Source organism: Netta rufina, assembly GCF_964035555.1.
Source record: "Netta rufina genome assembly, chromosome: 1".
In the NCBI taxonomy this organism is placed as follows: domain Eukaryota; kingdom Metazoa; phylum Chordata; class Aves; order Anseriformes; family Anatidae; genus Netta; species Netta rufina.
The window spans coordinates 23639631-23659113 of record NC_140123.1 but is presented as its reverse complement, the minus strand read 5'-3'; the positions used below and the strand labels follow the sequence as shown (position 1 = coordinate 23659113).

At 39.9% G+C, this 19483-nt stretch overlaps 1 protein-coding gene across 3 annotated transcripts in view; it reads right to left on the bottom strand.

Annotated features, from left to right (window-relative positions):
* PDS5B (PDS5 cohesin associated factor B) overlaps positions 1–19483 on the bottom strand; it is a 110956-nt gene that overhangs the window by 86251 nt on the left and 5222 nt on the right. For all 3 annotated transcript variants that reach the window (XM_084306136.1, XM_084306138.1, XM_084306137.1), the window contains exon 2: positions 2444–2569. In XM_084306136.1, coding sequence (XP_084162262.1) covers positions 2444–2551 — 108 coding nt within the window. In that variant the 5' untranslated portion in view covers positions 2552–2569. The remainder of the gene's footprint in view (positions 1–2443; positions 2570–19483) is intronic.

The window sequence follows — 19483 nt, the reverse complement described above, 5'->3', positions numbered from 1 at the left end:
TGCAGCTAGAATTCTTACATTTAAAAACTATTAATAAATAAAAAGTTTGGAGGAAAAAAAATATTGATAAAACAAAGTAATTATGTTTTTCTCCACTTTCTTATTTGAATCCTGAATCCCAGAGGCAGAGTAATTTTAAGTTATTAACTCATTCAAATTATCAGAATGGCAATAAAGACTTGGGCAGAGACAATCAGTAATTTAAGCACATGCAATTTCCATTGAGAAAACCAAGTCCTCCCAAGTCAGACATGAGATGAGCCATCTGATGTGCACTGTTGCCCTTACATAATATTAAAATAATTTTAAAACCAGAAAAGAACTGTTCATTTCTATGGGAAGTAATTAGATTTATGTAATTAAAGTAATTAATAAATATTCGGGTGTCACAAGAGTTCTTGCAACAAGTATAGATTTTGCCTACTCTAGAAATGAAACTGCAGTTTCTCTTTCTTCCTTACAACATGGAATTACACACTGGTCAGAACAACAAAGGCAGTCTTCTTGTTCTGTTGCAGTGCTTAAGGAAAAGCAAAGAGAAACAAGCTGGTTCCGCTAGCATACTTTCCTGGTTTCTTGCAAAGCACTAGGTTAGAGAACGCCTGAGCCTGAAATTGCACCCAGACCACCATGATTAATACTCCTGGAGCTTCAGCTTCCAAATGTGGCCTATATTTCTTAACCTATTCGATTTTTCTGGCTCCTACACTCCCCTAGTAACAAACTTCCCAATTTAATTTCACATAACTTATGGAAAAGTATGTTACTAGACCACTGGTCTAAAAATTTATCTTTCATGGTACAATCCTTTAGCTTTTGTGTATCAAGAGAAGTTGTTGGAAAAAATGTTCTCCTTACGCTATTTCACCATTTCCAAAATGTTTATCACCTTCATTATTTCTTCAGCGCTAATCCCTAGATCTGAGCATTTATTTTCTTTCTCCTCTCAAAATCCACTGCAACTTGGAGATGGCATTGATCAGAAATGCATGAGATTTGCAAGGTGAGCTATACTAATATAGAAATTCACTATGTATATTTTCATTTTATCCTCAGACTTCCCAACTAGTTATACAAACGGATTGTCTTTACTTAAGAAATAGCAAACTAGCTGCTTGTACAAATTATAAGATCCACAGAAAAGTGCTTCTTCTCTAATAATTATGTGGATTCAGCAGTCAGGGAAATAAGGAGGATAATAGTTCACTTAATTATTTTCCTACAAGTGTGGGAAACTGTAGGTCTATATACTTGTGGTGAGCACTGTGTGGTTCTGTCTGCATACCCATGAGTGCACAGCCAGAGCGAACAGCTGGACAAGAAACACAAGACATCCTGCAAAGTACACTTATCCTGCAAGACAGATGAAGATGACAGAACACAAGGACTAGACTCAACGCCAAAAATTAAATGAGGCTGTAATAGAAAAAGTATCAGTAAGAGCAGTATGCATTTTCATGAGCTGAAAAAAAACACTAGTGCTAACAAATTGTTTCATCTATGAGTGACTCTTAGCAAAAGAAACGATAAATGTCTTCTATCCAAGATCTTAGAATGCACCATACCAACCATCAACTCAATTCCCAAAACATAGAAAGGCTAACGGGTGGGAGGGAGGAAGGAATCCTTGTGCCTGGGAGGGTTTTTTGTTTTTTTTTATTTGTTTGTTTCCTTTTCCCCATTCAAACAACTTAAAACTACTTCTTAAGAAAACAAACTCCAAGTTAAACTTTTCCAGCTCTTAGGACACGTAAGGTCCCTCTCCCAGCTCTGTTCCCTCTGGCTTCCCAGGGCAAGCCAACCGGCAGGATTCCCCCTCTGCACACTACTAAAAAGCCTTTCCAGGAGAGTACTTGAGTAGATAAAGAAATGTAGCTACATAATTAACCTCCAAATCTCCCCAAGCTTCCCATAGAGTTCAGCCAAAGAAACTTGTCAAGAAATTCAGAAGACATAAAAATGCATAGTATAATCAAAGACTTTTACTGTCTTTGTGACAGAGACTAAAATAATATGAATAAAGTAGGTTTTGAAGTCAACTTTGTAAGGAACACAAATGTCTAAAACTAGAGTATCCTCATGCATCCTTTTTTTCCCCTAAAATTAAGGCTCTTTTCATGTTGTCAAGTATTTTCATTTCTAAAAACACTGACATACTACAGGAGCTAAAATAAAAATTAAGGAATTATTTGAAATTAACAATTCATTTCCACTTGCAATTTTTTAGTCTCATTTAAATACTTAATTAACAATCCACTTCAAGTAAGTGGTTGAACAGAAGGCACAATAACCAAAAAGTTCCTTCTTCTGAGCATAGAAAATGTTTTGTCGTAAAGCCCAAGAGAAAAAAAAAATACCCTTTCGGATAAGAAATAGAGTAATAGGATCGCTGAATGCTTTGTACAAGAAACATCAGTCTGCCACTAGTAGCACGCGTACTAACCTTTAGTCTTCTCACCATCTCTTCTTTAGATATTTTATCAGAGATTTCTTTGACTCCTGGAGGATATGTGATTTTTCCATCGTTGGCTCTCGTCTTTGAATGAGCCATGATTTCGCAATTTTAAAACTGTGGGAAAAAAAAAGAAAAACAAGTCAATGCTGTAAAAGCAGGATAGAGAAGGTAGACATAAACTTGCTAAACAAGCAATTACATTAATTCAAAGGGTTAAAAATCTCCCCAGAACCACACAGAGAAAAAAAAAAAAAACATACAAACAAAGAAGAAAAACGGACAAAATATGTATTTTGGGGGTTTACTAATCAACATTGTAGATGGTAGCAATTGTTTTGATATTCAGGTACACTGTCCTACCGTATGATAAAGCTTCCCAGAAATACACAAACAAAAAGCCACAAATCCTCGTTACTGAATGTATTTGATCATCACACTTTGAGACTGAAGCATGGAGCTTCTATCTCATTGCATGAACTGTTACCACCACTTGTTAACAATAAACCCGAGCCAGCTTACATTCTTATACTTTCTGAAAACAGGCACTGAAGCAGACTTTGTTTTCCAAACAATTGAATAGAGCACAATTTCCTCAAACATCCAAATAGCAGTGCTTTTCAAGTGTTACACATCACTGATTTTCATTTGTGATGCATAATTTGGCAATACGGTATTTTTGAATAGTTTTATTCCACCGTAAATACAGCAAGAATATACCTGCACACAAGAAAAAGTAGCAGGTATAGGAAGAGAGCGTGCCAACTGGAAGTTGTTCCTCTATCTCATAAAACCAAATTTTTAAACAAATGAGTACAGACAAGCAACAGTATCTCCTTCCTAAATTCCAACTATAGATCCAACTCAACTACTCAGTTTCTCAGTCCCTTTAAACTGATGCAAGTAAAGGGTGACCCCTAACCCACCCTAATCTATACAAAATTCTGCTGCAGAGGAGGAGGATGTGCATTATTCTTCTACTTAAAAAAATAAAATTAATAGATAACAGGTAACAGTGAATAAAACTAGACGGTACATGCTGGGATAAGTTGGATTTTAGAAAGACTATACAATGCCAGCTTTTCTTCACTCCTGCCTTACCTTCCCACAAGTCACCCCCATTTTATTAGTCCGTAACGCTTCCTCCCAGTGTTCACCTTCCTGAACTTTACATTCCAAGTCAGGCATTTCTTTTTGTACTCACCTCCTATATAAGGAGCTATAGCAAAATTAGAACTTGCCAGAAATCACAGGATCATTGTAGGGTTGAGGCTGGCACGGCCCCCTGGAGGCCCCTGGTTCCCCCCTGCCCAAGCAGGGACACCCAGAGCAGGCTGCCCAGGCCCACGTCCAGGCGGCTTTTGGAGCTCCCCAAGGAGGAGACCCCACAGCCTCTCTGGGCAAATAAAAGAACAGAAATGAGATTGACCAGAATCTACAAAGAGAGGTAGCAGAGAAGCATGCTCCATTGTAGGACAGCATGACCTGCCATAATAACTGCTTATTCACCTAAACCAAGGTCATTCTACACTGAGTAAATATTGGAACGTGAAACATACCCACCCACCCAGCCCCAAAAATACCAATGCATTTTGTATTTTTCAGTTCACATTTCAGGATGTGAATATACAGTACAGATTTTGCTTAACCTTTACTAGTCTTTTACAAAACAGAAAGTTAAAAAACTTAAATATCAATGTTAAATGAAATTAAATATCAATGTTAAACTTAAATATCAATGTTAAAGAACACATACAGTACAACGTATCTTATTTTTTCCCCATTTCCTAAAATAAAGTCGAATGAACAAGATCAGCCAAGTTCACTAGAAAGTTAACGGTCTCACAAATATTTCTTAAAAACTAAGTCTGAAAAAGACAGCCCTGAATTTGCCAATAATTATCCAATTTCCATTACTGAAACAAGGTAATATAAGGCAGAAACTAAAGCTAACAATTCAGATTTCTTTTAAAACTGTCATTTCAAACATTGGGGTACATTATTTGTCTATAATGATCAGAAGCAAAGACAAGTGTCTTTTCGTATGATTGGTCTTTAACAATTCACCATGAGTTTTTTTTCATCCTTGACTTGGAGGAAGCCGTTGAACTCCCTTCACACATCATCTGTTATGTACGCCTCACACAAGGGTGCCATCTCGCTCTTCAACATACAAACCGAAGTCACTCCACAGGCATGGTACGTGATGCAATTCAACAGCTACACAGCAGCCAGCAGCTGTCATCTTCTCTGTACTTACATATACACAGCACCTGAACTGAGTGCCATGTGCAGTTGTCGTAAAAACAGATAATGAGAAAGTTGGGGGAAAAACCAAACTCAATGAAGTAACTTACCCTAATACTCCCAGGAAAATGATGCCACCTCGATACCTATTAATTTCCTAACACACTGTCATGGCAGTAACTCAGGATCTCAAAAACACACACAAGATGAAACCAGGTTCACTTTTCTTCCTGTTTGACGTAGATCCACCATTACAGCTTCCAGAAGGGATGCTGCTATGTACCATACATATGTTCGTTCTCACATTCTCACCCTGGGAATGCTGCAACAATACATCCAACACTTTGCTGGACCAGCCAATTCACCTACTCTGAAAAATAAGCCTAATTCATTTTGAAAAGCACGTGACAAGCATCAGAGCTAATTCAAGGGAAGGAAGAGGAATTAAAGGAACTGGGGATCAAAACTCTCCTTCCAGCAGCAGAGAGCTGTCAGATAAGATCAGTTGCAGCTGACACTTGATTAGAATAGGGTGATATAGTCCCAGTTAGAGCACATTATGGAACAATCTGGAAACAAACTTGTACACTATAGTCAAAGATGAACTGCTCAGATGATGTGTCCTACTGATACACAAACAAGCTTCTAAATTTGACTGGTATCCAAGGTCTAGATTTGAAATTGAACATGTGTGTTGGGTTTAGATGGCTAGGTTTCAGTAGCAGGGCCTGCAGGGGTGGCCTCTGTGAGGAGAGCCCAAGGCTGCCCTCATGCTGGACAGTGCCAGATCCAAAAGGGACCCGCCACTGGTCAGAGCTGAGCCAAGCAGTAACACAGATAGCACCACTGCCAGAGAATACTTAAGAAAAGGTAAAAACCTCTGAGCAGCTGCGGTGAGAGAAGAGTAAAGAAATGTGAGTACAGCAGCCCTGCAGCCCCCAGGTGAGTGCAGCAGGAGGGCAGAGGTGCTCCAGGCAGGCAGAAGCAGTTCCCCTGCGGCCTGTGGAGAGGCCCCTGGTGGAGCAGGCTGTCCCCCTGCAGCCCATGGGTCCCACATGGAGCAGATCTCCACGCTGCAGCCCCCCCATGGGTGGAGGAGCCCCCGGTGGAGCAGGTGGATGCGGCCTGGAGGAGGCTGCGGCCCATGGAGAGCAGGCTCCTGACAGGAACTGCCACCACAGGGGTCCCATGCTGGTGCAGCCTGCTCCTGAAGGTTTGTGCCCCATGGAAAGGGCCCAGGCTGGAGCAGTTCAGGAAGAATCGCTGCCCATGAGAAGAGTCCATGTTGGGTCAAATGAAAAAGTGAGGAGTGGCAGAGGTGAAGCGTTATGAACTGACCACAACCCCCATTCTCCATCTCCCCTGTGCCTCTGGGTGGGTTGGAGGAAGCAGAAATGAGGAGAAAGAGTCAGGAATGAAGGAGTGAGGTTGAGCCTGAAAGAAGAGGGTGTACAGGGAGAAAGGTTTTCAGTTATGGCTGTTTCTCACAATCCTGGTGTTAATTGGCAAAAAGGTAATCTTCCCTGAGCGGAAGATTGACGCCAAGGTCAACCCACCACTACATCTAGAAAGTGATTACTGGAAAGATTTTTTTCCTCCTCACCAAGTACAAGTTAAACTGGAAATTATCAAAATGAATCATTCTGTTTCATCAGGAGGAACGGTCGGCAATTTTTTTTCAATTAAAAACTACTTTGACAGATTTGCCCTGCCCATTGAATAGACTCTGAATTTAACAAATGCAGGACCTAGACCAGGGCAGGATGGCACAGCCTTCAGGAGCACCACAGTCTGCGTCAGGTTGGAGCTGCACCTCCCCTGCAAGCCTGTAAGGAATTTTCTGAGTTTCCAGTTGCAGGAGTTGGATTTTTGGTAGGAACACACTTACGTGAGTGCTAGGCCAGACAGAAGTTTCATTTATTCTTCATTTTGTATCTATAGTAAATATAAAAGTTAACAAGCCTACACATGAAGTACATGACATAACCCTCTCAAAAGTACAGGAAACACCAAAGAGGAAACAATTTTCCGCAAAATTCATACATCTAATCAAAAAGGACCATGAATTAATTTTAAAAGATTCAGCGAAACAGCCTATTACTGAGGCCATAATGGACAAAGAATAATAAACCTTTTAAACTTCCCGTGTAATTAAAATTTGCAGCTCTCTTCTGAATGTTTTTCGGGATTAAGGTTAAGCTTTACTGAACATTTGTCATTTAAAGGAAATAGTAAAAATAAAACCTATCATTCAACACGAGAAAATTCACTGCTAAACTACCCCCTTATACAGCAGTTGTCACTTGAACTGTTAGCTAAATAAAACTGAATTTGCTTTTACATCCCACTGCTAGGAACTGCTGTTCTTCCAGCCTGCCGATGGAGCCGTGCATACCTAGCTCTGTCAAAATAATCTGTGTTGAATACTTAATAGGATCTAGGATTTTTTCTGGTTGCTTGTAACCTGATTCTATCCAAATAAAAGTCTCAGTAATTTCACATACCGATTATGCCAGCTGTTCCAGTTAACCTCTGTCAGGGAAAAAGACGACAGTGACAGCTAAGAACTGCAGCCTCCAGTGCAGCTGCACCCAGAATATGTTTGAGCATGGAAATCCATAAGCCAAATGAGGTGATCCACTGATTTAATTTCTTTTTTTTCATTTGTTTTTAAAAGATACACTGCATTGAATTATACACTGGAATATATTGGAAGATGACAAACATTCGGAAAGACAACAAGAAAATTCCTTTGAGATTGAGATTCAGTACAACAGATTCAGCCAACAGTTGGGTTTTGTTTGTTTGTTTTTAATAACTTAAGCTTTAAAAGTTAGTCATCGTGTTTTCAGAACAACAGCATTATTCCATGCATACAACCAGAAGGCAAAGAAATGCTCAAAACAGCCCCTTTCTTTAAGGCCACATAACACTTAGAGCTCAAAAATCTTTCGCAGCATCCAGAACGTACATTTATCCTGACTGATCAAGATGATGTGTGTTGTTTCTGCTGGTATATGACAACAAAAAAGCAGATAAATATAGACAGAAAAAATAATAAATATGATAGGCAAATGCTAACCTGAATACATAAAGCCTGATTGAATCATGATTTTTATTCTTGGCTACGTCAAGCATTATCATAAGTTAAGTCAAGTCTTGGAAAACTACTTTACAATGAAAATAAATATATTCTAAGCAATTCTAGCACTAAAAATATGAATTACGTTCCTTGCCCAGGAGATGGTTCAGTAGGAGTTAAGATGTCTGGGCACTGCTTCTTTCAACACAGAAGCACCACTTGAAATGCAACTTGGAAGACTTGAAATCAGGAACCAACAGCATGGATATGTATTAAAAAGGCTGAATTTAAAATTTCCCAGGGGGAGGATGGAAGAAACAAGTATAAGAAAAGAAAGAGAAAAGACAAAATACATACTCTTTGTACAATGATAACAGGAAAATTAAAGCAAGGAATAAGTAACAAAAACAGAAGATGCACTTGTAGGATATTAAAACAGGATGGATTAAAGTCATCCAATTCCTCTGGAAAATAATTTAAATCAAAAGAACACACTTAATGCAAAATTATAAAAAACAGCTAGAGCATGGACACAGAACAATTCATTACTCTACACAGAATGAATTAATAACATTACTAGTTAATAAATTTGGCAGCCTTAATAGCAACGTTGCCAAAATTTGGTGAAATTTAAACAACTGGAACACAAATACGTAGCTCTGTACTTAATTAGCAGGACCTAATAGTTATTCGGTTTCAGCTGAGCAAGTCTACTGGCCATGACATTAAATATTAAAAGATTCAATATTCGGATGGTTTCTGTATAGTGTTTAATTCTTTATCAATAATATACTCCCACAAACTCTAACTGGTCAACAGTACAAAATACAGCTTACACATATGCAAATAAAACCTGGGTTGACATCTTGTATATTAAGTACCTGTGCTATTCCATTAATAGGTCAATAAATATCACTGCAGCATGTTAAGTCACTGATCTAAAAGGAGGAGTTAAACCACACCATTTAACTGCATTTTGTTTGGATGACAGTTCACGCTGCCTATGGTCATTTAATTAACTGTGCTAATCATTAAATAAATTGTGCCTTAACATACATGAGGTCACGTGTCAACAACACTTTTTTCAGAGATACATACCTGTGATCTTAATCCTTCAAGTATTTTTGAACAAGTCTCTCCCAATAAATGAAGAATTGACCAGCTAAAGCTTGCTTAAGTTCCTTAGAAGTCTATTTACTGCCTTACTTACTATTCCTGCCTCTTAAAATCCAGAACCCAAACGTAAGGGTGTGTAAGGTCACCAACTTTACAAACTTCATCATTCTCATTTTCCAAACTTTTACTGAATGTATATCAAGTTACCTCTCAAGACCAGCATTAAGTTACATGTGCAAAATTTTAGAAAGCTTACACAAGTTTGACCTACACAGATGCTTATACTTTTAATTCTATGCTTGCAAGACATTTTACAATGAACTGCTGGGCTGCACCTCGGTCAGGGAAAACCCAGACACGAGCACAGGTTGGGAGAAGATGACTTTGAGAGCAGCCCTGTGGAGAGAGACTTGGAGGGAGGTTCTGGTAGACAAAAGGCTTGACACAGGCCAGCAGCGCGTGCTTGCAGCCAGAAGGCCAACTGCGTCCTGGGCTGCACCAACAGATGGGTGGGCAGCAGGTGGAGGGAGGGGATTGTGCCCCTCTGCTCTGCCCTTGGGGGCCCCACCTGGAGTGCTGCGTCCAGGGCTGGGGCTCCCAGCACCAGAAGGATGTGGGGCTGTTAGAGTGGGTCCAGAGGAGGACCACAAGGATGGTCCGAGGGCTGGAGCACCTCTCCTATGGGGACAGGCTGAGAGAGCTGGGGATGTTCAGCCTGAAGAAGAGAAGGCTCTGAGGAGACCTCATTGTGGCTTTTTCATAAGATATAAGGGGTCTTATGAAAAAAGATGGAGTAGGACTCTTTACTCAGGTAGGTAATGATAGGACAAGGGGGAATGGTCTTAAACGAAAAGAGGATTGATTTAGATAGGACATTAGGAGGAAATTCTTCACTGTGTGGGTAGTGAGGCCCTGTCCCAGGCTGCCCAGAGAAGCTGTGGATGCCCCATCCCTGGAGGTGCTCAAGGCCAGGCTGGATGGGGCTTTGGGCAACCTGGTGTGGTGGGAGGTGTCCCTGCCCATGGCAGGGGGTTGGGACTGGGTGGGCTTTAAGGTCCCTTCCAACCCAAATTGTTCCATGATAACACACTTCCACATTCACAGAAGTGCTCTAAGTATAAGCAAATATACTTAGACCACCAGCTTTGTTTCAGCAGTACAACGGGCATGAAGAAATCAGTCAAGCTGTAATTTACACAGAAGATACAAGGTATTCACAAGGGAGAAGTCTGCAACACGCAGAAGTGGAAGAGAAGACATCTTTCTACTTCGACAGGATTATTAATAAAACACAAATGTAATGATTTAAACCATTTACAGAAAAATTTTATATCCTGTTAAATTCCTGCTGCGCAGAGCTGATTGACAACAATTGATCAAGGTGAGAAGTGACTCAGGCGGTAGGCACTTTCATTATGTAAGTGCCACTAAATTAAAGCTATTTCCATAATAAATCTACTACAAAGGAGTTGTAAGTCCGCTACGAAAAGGTATTCCAGGCTGAAACCTGGCCATTTCTTTTCATCTGGTGAACATAGGAAACTTCAGTGTTGAATCAAGTTTGCTCAAGAAAACCTGCTTAAGTTTTCACACCGATTCAGGTATGTCTAGGTGAATACCTTCCGTTCTCTTTCAGAAATATTTTGTTTACTTATTTATGATTAAATCAGGATGCTAGTAGGAAGATAATGTTAGCTTCTGATTTCTGCAAGGCAGCACTATACATAGTAAGGACTGACACAGGAAGATCGTACAGAAATCACTAATTAAAGTTCTTCTGGAATGAAGAGACACCTTGTAAGGCAAAAGTTATGCTCTCAGCCAGGAAAAGGATAGGAGAAGTACTGAGTTTCACTATGGAAGACTCACTAATAGCGATCCTGTGGCAGTTTACACTAAGTGGTATCACCTGTTTAAAATAGGAAGCATGGGATTTTTCAACCCTGCATTAGAAAACACAGCAAAGTGGGTTAAACATCTTTATCCACAAAGTGTTAACTTAATAAGTTAATACTGAAAAGATGTGCATGTAATAACTGCAAGAGGAGAAACTTCCATAAAGTACAGATGATTTGGAGGATTCAAGAACAGAACTGACACAAGAATAAAGAACAAAAATACCAACTTTGGTACCAAGGCTTGTCTTAACATTCATGCTAAAAACCTGCAAACAACTTATAGAGAAGGTGGTACTCCACTTTGCAGCTACTTGGGAAAATGGTCACAGATAACTCCCCAGTTTTGAGGATAACGTTTTTTTAAACTTCATTAGGTAAAGCTTCATTAAAACTTCATTAGATAAAGCCTCCCAAAGATTAAGGACACAATGTTCAATACTCATCTATCTCAGCATACAGCTCTATCCAAGCGGTGCTGCAGATGCCTGCAGCTTCCAGAGGATACAAGGAGCAGCTAACTTGTAAATTTTAGCATTTGAAAAGTGATTAAAAGCAAAGAGTGCTTTTGTTTCTCCGTTTTAAGACCATTTAGTAAACAGCATTTTCACTGATGTAAAACCAGGTTTAGAGTAGATAAGTAGAACAGAAAATACAGAGCAGAATTCACTGCTGAAACAACCAAGAACAAAGGAAAAACAAAACTGTCCTCTAATTGGGGGATCTCAGCTTTCATACTTTTACCCAGGACAAAGTAAATCAATTGTAGGTATTATGATTACAATCCTTTATTTCTGTGCGTGGCTGCAGGAAAAGAAATAAGGCTATATACACCAGAAAACTATAGCAAAAGATTCCTACAGAGAGAGAAAATGCAAAAACATAGCTAAACAAAGGAATATCTATTAACATTTAAAAGATGTAATTATTTGTTTTGTAAAGTGGAAAAGATCGTAGGCTGATAGAATGTGTTAGTAAAATAGACATCTGCAATATATTTGTCCATTAGCCAAACACAAGGGAAAACATTTCATCTCATCGCTTGTTAGGTGGTCATATTACGAAAGCTGAAAATATGAAAGGTTAAAAAAGACAAGTGTGTAACAAGCAGACCCTGTGGCCAGCCTCCTCTGTTCATGGTGAATGCAAAGTATGTGACCTTACAACGAAGCACGAGTGCAATCACAAAAAATGGTAGCAGGGCGAAAGAAGTGCAACAAACCATCCCAATGGGCTTGAATCTGAATGTGGTTGGACAGGAACGTGGCAGCTTTTGCCTAATACACGTGCTTAAAACTTCCAGTGCTGTAGACAACTTATTTTTCTCTAGAGAAATACAATTCCTTAAAGGAGGGGAAAGAAAGAATGCCTAGCAGGAGCTGAAATGGGCAGGATGTCATTACACTCAAGAAATCAGGAATGTAGTTCTCACTTGAGCCACTTTTGGATGTTGGGGATTTTGTGAGAAGACAACACTTTTCTAGTAGGGAGGAAAAGCAGGGAGAAAGGCAGGCGCAGAGAACAGGGGGAAGTTTCATTAAACCTGAGAGAAAGACATGGAGATTTTGACAATGACCTTTTCACCTTAACCTTCAAAGGATGAAACCTCCTCGCAAACTAAAGATCACCTCACTTAATGAGCTTACCTCAATGAGGAAAGGCTGCTAACACCTCGCGTTTTCTTGACAGTCTCCATTAATATATGTGCACACACACACGTATCTTTAGTCAATTCAGCTTTGACAAACTTGAAATATCCCATGTTAAGGGTTTTCAGTTGGCTCTTAAATGGTTCAATCATGTCCAAGAATTAAACCAAGACAAAAAACTAAACCCAATATATCATAAATCTGTCAAAAAAAAAAGTTTCTCTATCCTTTAGGATACAAATCCTAGACAAATTCAAGACAACAGTGCTCTTATCATACCAAAGCACATGCTTTGCCCCCCAAGAAAGCTTGCCAAAGCCTCTGAAAAGCTGCATGGCGTACTTATTCTCTACAGATGCTTGACTTTTAATAATAAAACCTACAGAATTGTCTTTCTTGATTACGTCCATGCCTTGACAATCTCCATTTCAGGATGATTTGAACAGAATTTAGGTAGAAATGCGGTCAAAAAGGTAGCTGGTGTCTACAATAAGAGCATGGTCTAAGCAAGACTGAAATGAAAGTGCATGTATGAAGTTAACTCAAGAGGTCAGGCCTCTTGCATCCTTCTTGCTAATGTGATGACTGCCATAAGGAAAATGAACTCACCTGCTCACATAGAAGGTTCAAATTAATCAGTACTAAGCTGAAGCGAGAGTGTTTGCATAAAATGCTTTCTGGAAATAGTGACGAGACTTGAGAATAAGGCATGGTGATTCAATTATTACAAAAGACATTCAGGGAGTATTATGCAAGATCATAAAGCTCACGGGAGAACATTGTGTCTACTGTTGGTGAATGAAGACTCATTTCATCCATACCTCATCTTGACACATAAGCTATACTTGCAGATTTATTTCTGCTGTTATGTACATGCAATCTGTCAAACATCCATCCCAACATCAACTATCATTCCTGGTATCTAGCAGCTTAAGTTGTCAACTTACTTATTCTGGACAGGAACAATTATTATTCCACAGGCTGCCGAGGGCAACATCTGAAGTAACTGTGGGAAATCAAAGCCATCTTGGTCACACAGAACCCACAGATTTTGGAAAGGAAGGAATTCAGTTAACATATTCATTTTACAATATATGTTCAATTTGCAATTCACCCAGCTTCTTTAGGGGAACGCCTTTGAGATACCCTGCCTTCCTGGTGCTGAGGAGAAATCTGACACACCAGTCAGTGCTCCAGATGTATGCAACAGCAGGATCAGCTGCAGGATAGGTGATGCTGCTTCCATTCTACCACAGGAAACTATCACACGCCAACATTACCCATACAGAAAGGTAAAAAAAAAAAAAAAAAAAAAAAGAAAAAAACACACATTCACAACATCCTGTCTGCACTTCTGAGCTCCCCAATATAGAGAAGCAATGAAATTTGTCCCCACGAACCTCATCGTGAGCTACCAGGGCAGAGTTCTTAGTGGAAAACTTGGAACAAAACACTTCAGCTCCGCTGTCAAGAAAGCCACATGCACACATCTGGAAGACCCAAACTACCCTGTGTCACACTTGCTCAGGATATATGACAAAACTTGAGTTGGCCAACAATATCCCAGAAGTATGTAACAACAGGAGATGATTTTGTCAACATTCGGAGACAAGGAATGGTTGCATTTAATAAAAAGACAAGCAGTACATACATAAATCCTCTGTTTTGAAAGGTCCAAACTGAAAACAGATTTATACAAGTCCAACATGGGCAAAATCCACGCCAAAGGAACAAAACAATACAAAATTTTAGACTGTTTTGCCCCTTGATTTTAGTGCGAGAAGTTTTCACGTTACAAAGCAATTTCAACCCATTGCTTTCTCTAAGTTGTAAGAAGTAATCATAGCCCCCAGGAAACAGGAGTTACACCACAAAGGCTGGGAAGGACAGAAATAAGGCCCAGGAATGAGCTAAACCAAGATAGCCGTCGTAAAAAATAGTAATAATAATAAATTGCACTTTATAAGCTAGAAATGAAAGAAGTACTATTGCATAGTAATGAGTAGGTATCAAGATATTGAAATAACCTAAAAAGTCATCCAAATAGCTATTTTCAAAGTAATGACAGGTAAAACTTCATTTCCTTGGCAATCTGTAACAGCTTTACTCGATCAGATGTTACTCTCTATGCCAAGAACCTCTATTTTCAAACCAAAGCAACTACACAGACACTGCCTTGAAATTCATGAACCAGGGTGGTATGCAAAGTTCTCTGAAGGTGTTTAAAAATTAAGGTGTCGTACACCATCAGATTAAGTAACAGCACTGCCTTTATTTTCTTGTAATAAAGGAGAGTGGAAAAATAAACTAGTGCATCTGCACCGGCAGTAGAGCAACAGCATTTTGGAGACTTTAGAAAAAAAATCTGCATCCTAAAGGAAGAATTTTAAAGACAGGGATAAGCGTCACTTGTAAGGACATCGAATTATGCTGGGATAATGTCTTTGATTGGTCTGTGATAAAAACAATTTGCATTTTTTCTTGCACTTGGTCATTTATTATGTGAGCGTTGAATTGGATCGCAATGTTTGCATGGAGATGGGTCAAATTTTCTTTCAGTAAGACACAGAAAGAGTAGAGAAACTGAAACATTTTTAAGTAAAGGGACAACATTTAAGCCCCCAAACAAGAAATGTCTGCTACAAGCCTGAAAGAAAACCAACTACAAGTTAAACAGAAATAAAGGGGAGGGAGCGAGGTGTCCAAGCACAATACCAGTACTATGTACACCAGTACTATGCAACCACACCACATAGCTAAGACAGACTTTAAAGCACTGCTACAAACTTGTTTGGAATACCACGTACAGTGACCAGCACCTACAGTCGGGATAATTCAAATGGGGAAAAAAGTGCCAACAAAGCCCATTACCTCAGGAGAGCATATGAAAAGAAGAGATGAGGCAGTCAAAGGGATAAGCAGAAGAGAGGCAGAAAACCCTTGTAAATACCAGAAGGAGTGGAAGACATCCCCACCTCACCCGAAAACAGGGTGCAGCACTTCTGTACTTCCCATCCACTCCCATGCAATATGAACAAGAACAGTTTCCTTCCTCTAGCGCTGGGAAGGAATAGGGGTGGGGGACAAGAATGGTATTTTCCTTTACATTAATTCTGTTTTCAAAACAGCGTAACAAAGCCAGCCGTAATAGCCTCATATTTTGCATGACTGAGGTACGTTATTTTAGAAAGCTAATGTTTATAATATTTGTACAGAAAGGAAGAAAAAGCATGCAAGAGTGGCACAGATGCCACTGGGAGAATAAGGGGAACACGACAGAAAGCAGGAGACAACTACACCAAACAGACATTAGAAACAAATCAAATTTAATCCCTGCGATGCCCCTTGGGAGGACGCAGCATTTGGTATCATTTTAGTATTTCTTAGGCAAAAAATGCCTTGGAGCGCCTCACTGTTAAAGGTTTAATTCTTACAAAAATGCAAAGAATACCAGCACGCTACCACAGAAGCAAAACAACATTTCGTGAAGTTAGGCAGACGGACAACAACTATCAAATTGCTTTGGTAACAAGTCAGAACTTGTGTCCACATATATAAAGTTCCCTCCCGTTCCTAACTTGGTATATAATGATTAAAAAAAAAAAAAAAACACATCAAAACATTTGTAATAGGGTGCTATTTGTAAAATTATTTATAATAGGGTGCTATTTTAGTCACAAATGACTTAAAAACAAACTAAAAAAAATGCTGGTAGGATAGTTCAACTTGTGAAACCCAAAAGAAAGCACAAGTAGTCCACTGTGAAGCCAGATACGCTAAGTAACTGCATCCACTCCTATGCAATATAAATTACGAACAAACACTTATAGTGGGGTTGCTTACTGAAATCGTAGTACCAAAGTCACATTGAGCTGGGCGTTTTACAAATAGAAGTTGTCTACCCAGACGGCTTATACATGTACCAGTTCAGCTTCCCCCTCCGATAACTAGAGCATGATTTGCTTTTCACAAAGCTTTGACGTGACAGCAAGCCATAGATTGAAAAAATAATTGTGTCCCTGAAGACAGAGGAAGAAAGCATAATTTTGTTTACAAAATGCCAATGAAATGAGGAATTACTTCAGCCAAGTGAAAAAACTGCACTAGTGATGGGTTATTAAGGCCGAAGGACTAGGAGAAATTTCCAGTGACAGTCCAGTCATCTGCTATCATACTCAAACATACCAGGACGATCACTTAAAAAAATGTGAACCTGAAGACTTCTGATGTTTCAATCTGCGAAGTCCAGCTTACCTTTGACATTTATCACTGTGCTCAGCCAACAAATAACTCTCTTTGCCAATAATCTATTCATTCCCGTAATTTCTTTTAGCACAGTTATTCATCCCTATCTAATTCCACAGTCCTATGGATTTGTGTTTTCACAGAATCAGAAAACAGCTGATAATGAAAGGGCCCCCTGGAGGCCCCTGGTTCCCCCCTGCCCAAGCAGGGACACCCAGAGCAGGCTGCCCAGGCCCACGTCCAGGCGGCTTTTGGAGCTCCCCAAGGAGGAGACCCCACAGCCTCTCTGGGCAGCCTGTGCCAGGGCTCCGTCACCCGCCCAGCACAGCAGTGCTGCCTGGTGCTCAGAGGGAGCCTCCTGGGTGCCCGGCTGTGCCCATGGCCTCCTGTCCTGGCACTGGGCACCACTGAGCACAGCCTGGCTCCGGCCTCTCTGCACCCTCCCTTCAGGGGTTTCTTTTTATGGATGCATTTTGATCCTGGCTTTCATACAAACTGGAATGTACGTATTATTACAGCTACCTTTTCTATAGCAAGTTCTTAAACTCTGTAGTTTCTGTTTTCCTTTTCGAAATTAATCCTTAATTTATCCTTCAGTTACAGCTCATCAGCTGTGGATCCAATGACACTGGATCATTTCCTTACAACAACTCACCCAAGAGGGACAAAAACCTACCCAGATAAGAAACCTAAAATATATTAGCTTCAACACGCATACACAGAGGAGGGAAAAAAAACACAACACAAAAAAAAAAAAAAAAAAAAAACAAACACAAATGGATTATGCTCTATAAATGGACATAGCTAAGAGAATATTACATATAGGAGTATTAGATAATAGATAACTCAATAGAAACTAATCTTAATTATGTTATTAAAGGGACTTTATTGTAACAAAGGAATCAGCTTTAAAGTAATAATAAATAGACCCAGCTGCTTACACCATGACTATGAGCATACAAGCAAGGTCTGACAGCTCAGGAAGCTTCCACCTATTTCTTACGGTACAAGAACTGCTCAGGCACATTCGAGGTTCCTCTCTCCTGATTCCCTCAAGTTAGAAGGTTAACAGAGTCAAGTGTGGAGAGCAGCAAACGTCTCTGGTAAATCCTGTTGACAACTGCACCCATCACTCATCCACCTGTCTGCGCACAGCCAGATTTTCCTCCTGCTTTAGCAGAAAAAGCTGGAGTTGTCCACACCTCATGCAGATTCTCAGCTCAAGAGCAGGCTGTCCGAGGTCTTTAAGACAAAAACCTCAGTTTAGTATGGAAACAACCGAGGTGTGGACACGTTTACTAACTCTGCTGCAGGGACCGACAAGCTGCTTCAGACACACTGAGTAGAAAGCTTAGGGATCAGAGGGAAGGCATTCAGCTGAGAACCAAAGTTGCTGTGAAGGGAAAAAACAGTAACAAAAAAACCATCCACACACCACAGTTTAGTAACCTCAACGCTTGAAGTCTAAGAGTCATCAAACAAGGTAAGAGGAAGCAGGATTTACTTGGACAATGAAGGATTAATCAGAAGCCTGAATGGGCATCAGGACAAAGTAGACGGGGAAGTCAAGAGAGGGACACCTGAGCAGAAAGATCCACTCCAGGGGAGGAAACAACCACAAATAAATAAATAAATAGATAAACAAAACACATCCCATAGCACTCAAACTTTTCCAGGTCCTCCTGTGGAGCCATCATGTGTTACACTGCTCTTCTACCAAGAACAAATATTTGCAAGAATCCACTGAAAAGCGCTCGGATCTCCTTCCACTTAACGCCGGTTAACAGAGTATAACTCATTACTGCTAATAGCATTTCATTAATTTAATTAGGAGTAGCTACATGTAGCTAAAGGTTACAACCTAATGACTCATCGGAGCATATCCATACAATAGATTTGTTTCCCAAGTTTGCTTCAAAAGGAACAACAAGAGCCAGATAACAGAACAGCACGTCTGCAAAATCAGTTATTAGGAGTTAAGAAACATGAGAATCGAGTACTAAAGAGAATACGTACAGAGAGGATGATTTACCTGACCCCTCACTATCTTTTTCCACCACAGGACTTCTTTCCCAGCCACAGCAAAGAAGTTGCTCAACTTTTCTCCTTGTTATTTAATGAGTGTCCCATGTTAAACCATGCTCAGAAGAGGCTCAGTTTGCTATATAAGACTAACCAATGTAATACGTGCCATAAAAGTGACCTTATTTTCACAACACTTTAATGAAATAGGTGTTATCCCCATTTTATGGATGACTAACCTGAGGAACAGGCTGAAGCTTAAGAGCTGCTGTCCACCAATTTGGCCTGCAGAGTTAAGTTTAGGGCACCACTTTCCAAGTTATCCAGCACTGTCTGAAAGTGGAGCTCCTGCTCAACCATGCAGCAGCAGTCAGGGTCCGGAGCCCACCTCCCAGGAAATCAAAATAGCAGTAACAAGCACTACTGGGAAGTTTGCTTTAAACAGACTGAGCTGGCATCACAAGAAACTGACAGAAAGAAAGAAATCCAGTACTCCAACCTGACACTCAATCACCCAAACCATTACGCTTCCCCTTCCCACAGCCCCCTGTCAACTCCTTCCATGTTTCCCAGCTTTTGGAAAATATGTCAGCCAACTTTCACATGCAGCTCAAGTTCCTAAATACAGAAAGTTGAAAAAAATACCCGTATAAATCAGAACTAAGCATAGTCTTGTTGAGTTCAGACAGGAATTAAAACTGTTTCCTACTTTTAAAAGAAATTGCAGTTTGTTATAATGTTTCTGTGTGCAATATAAAAGACAAAGGGAGCAATG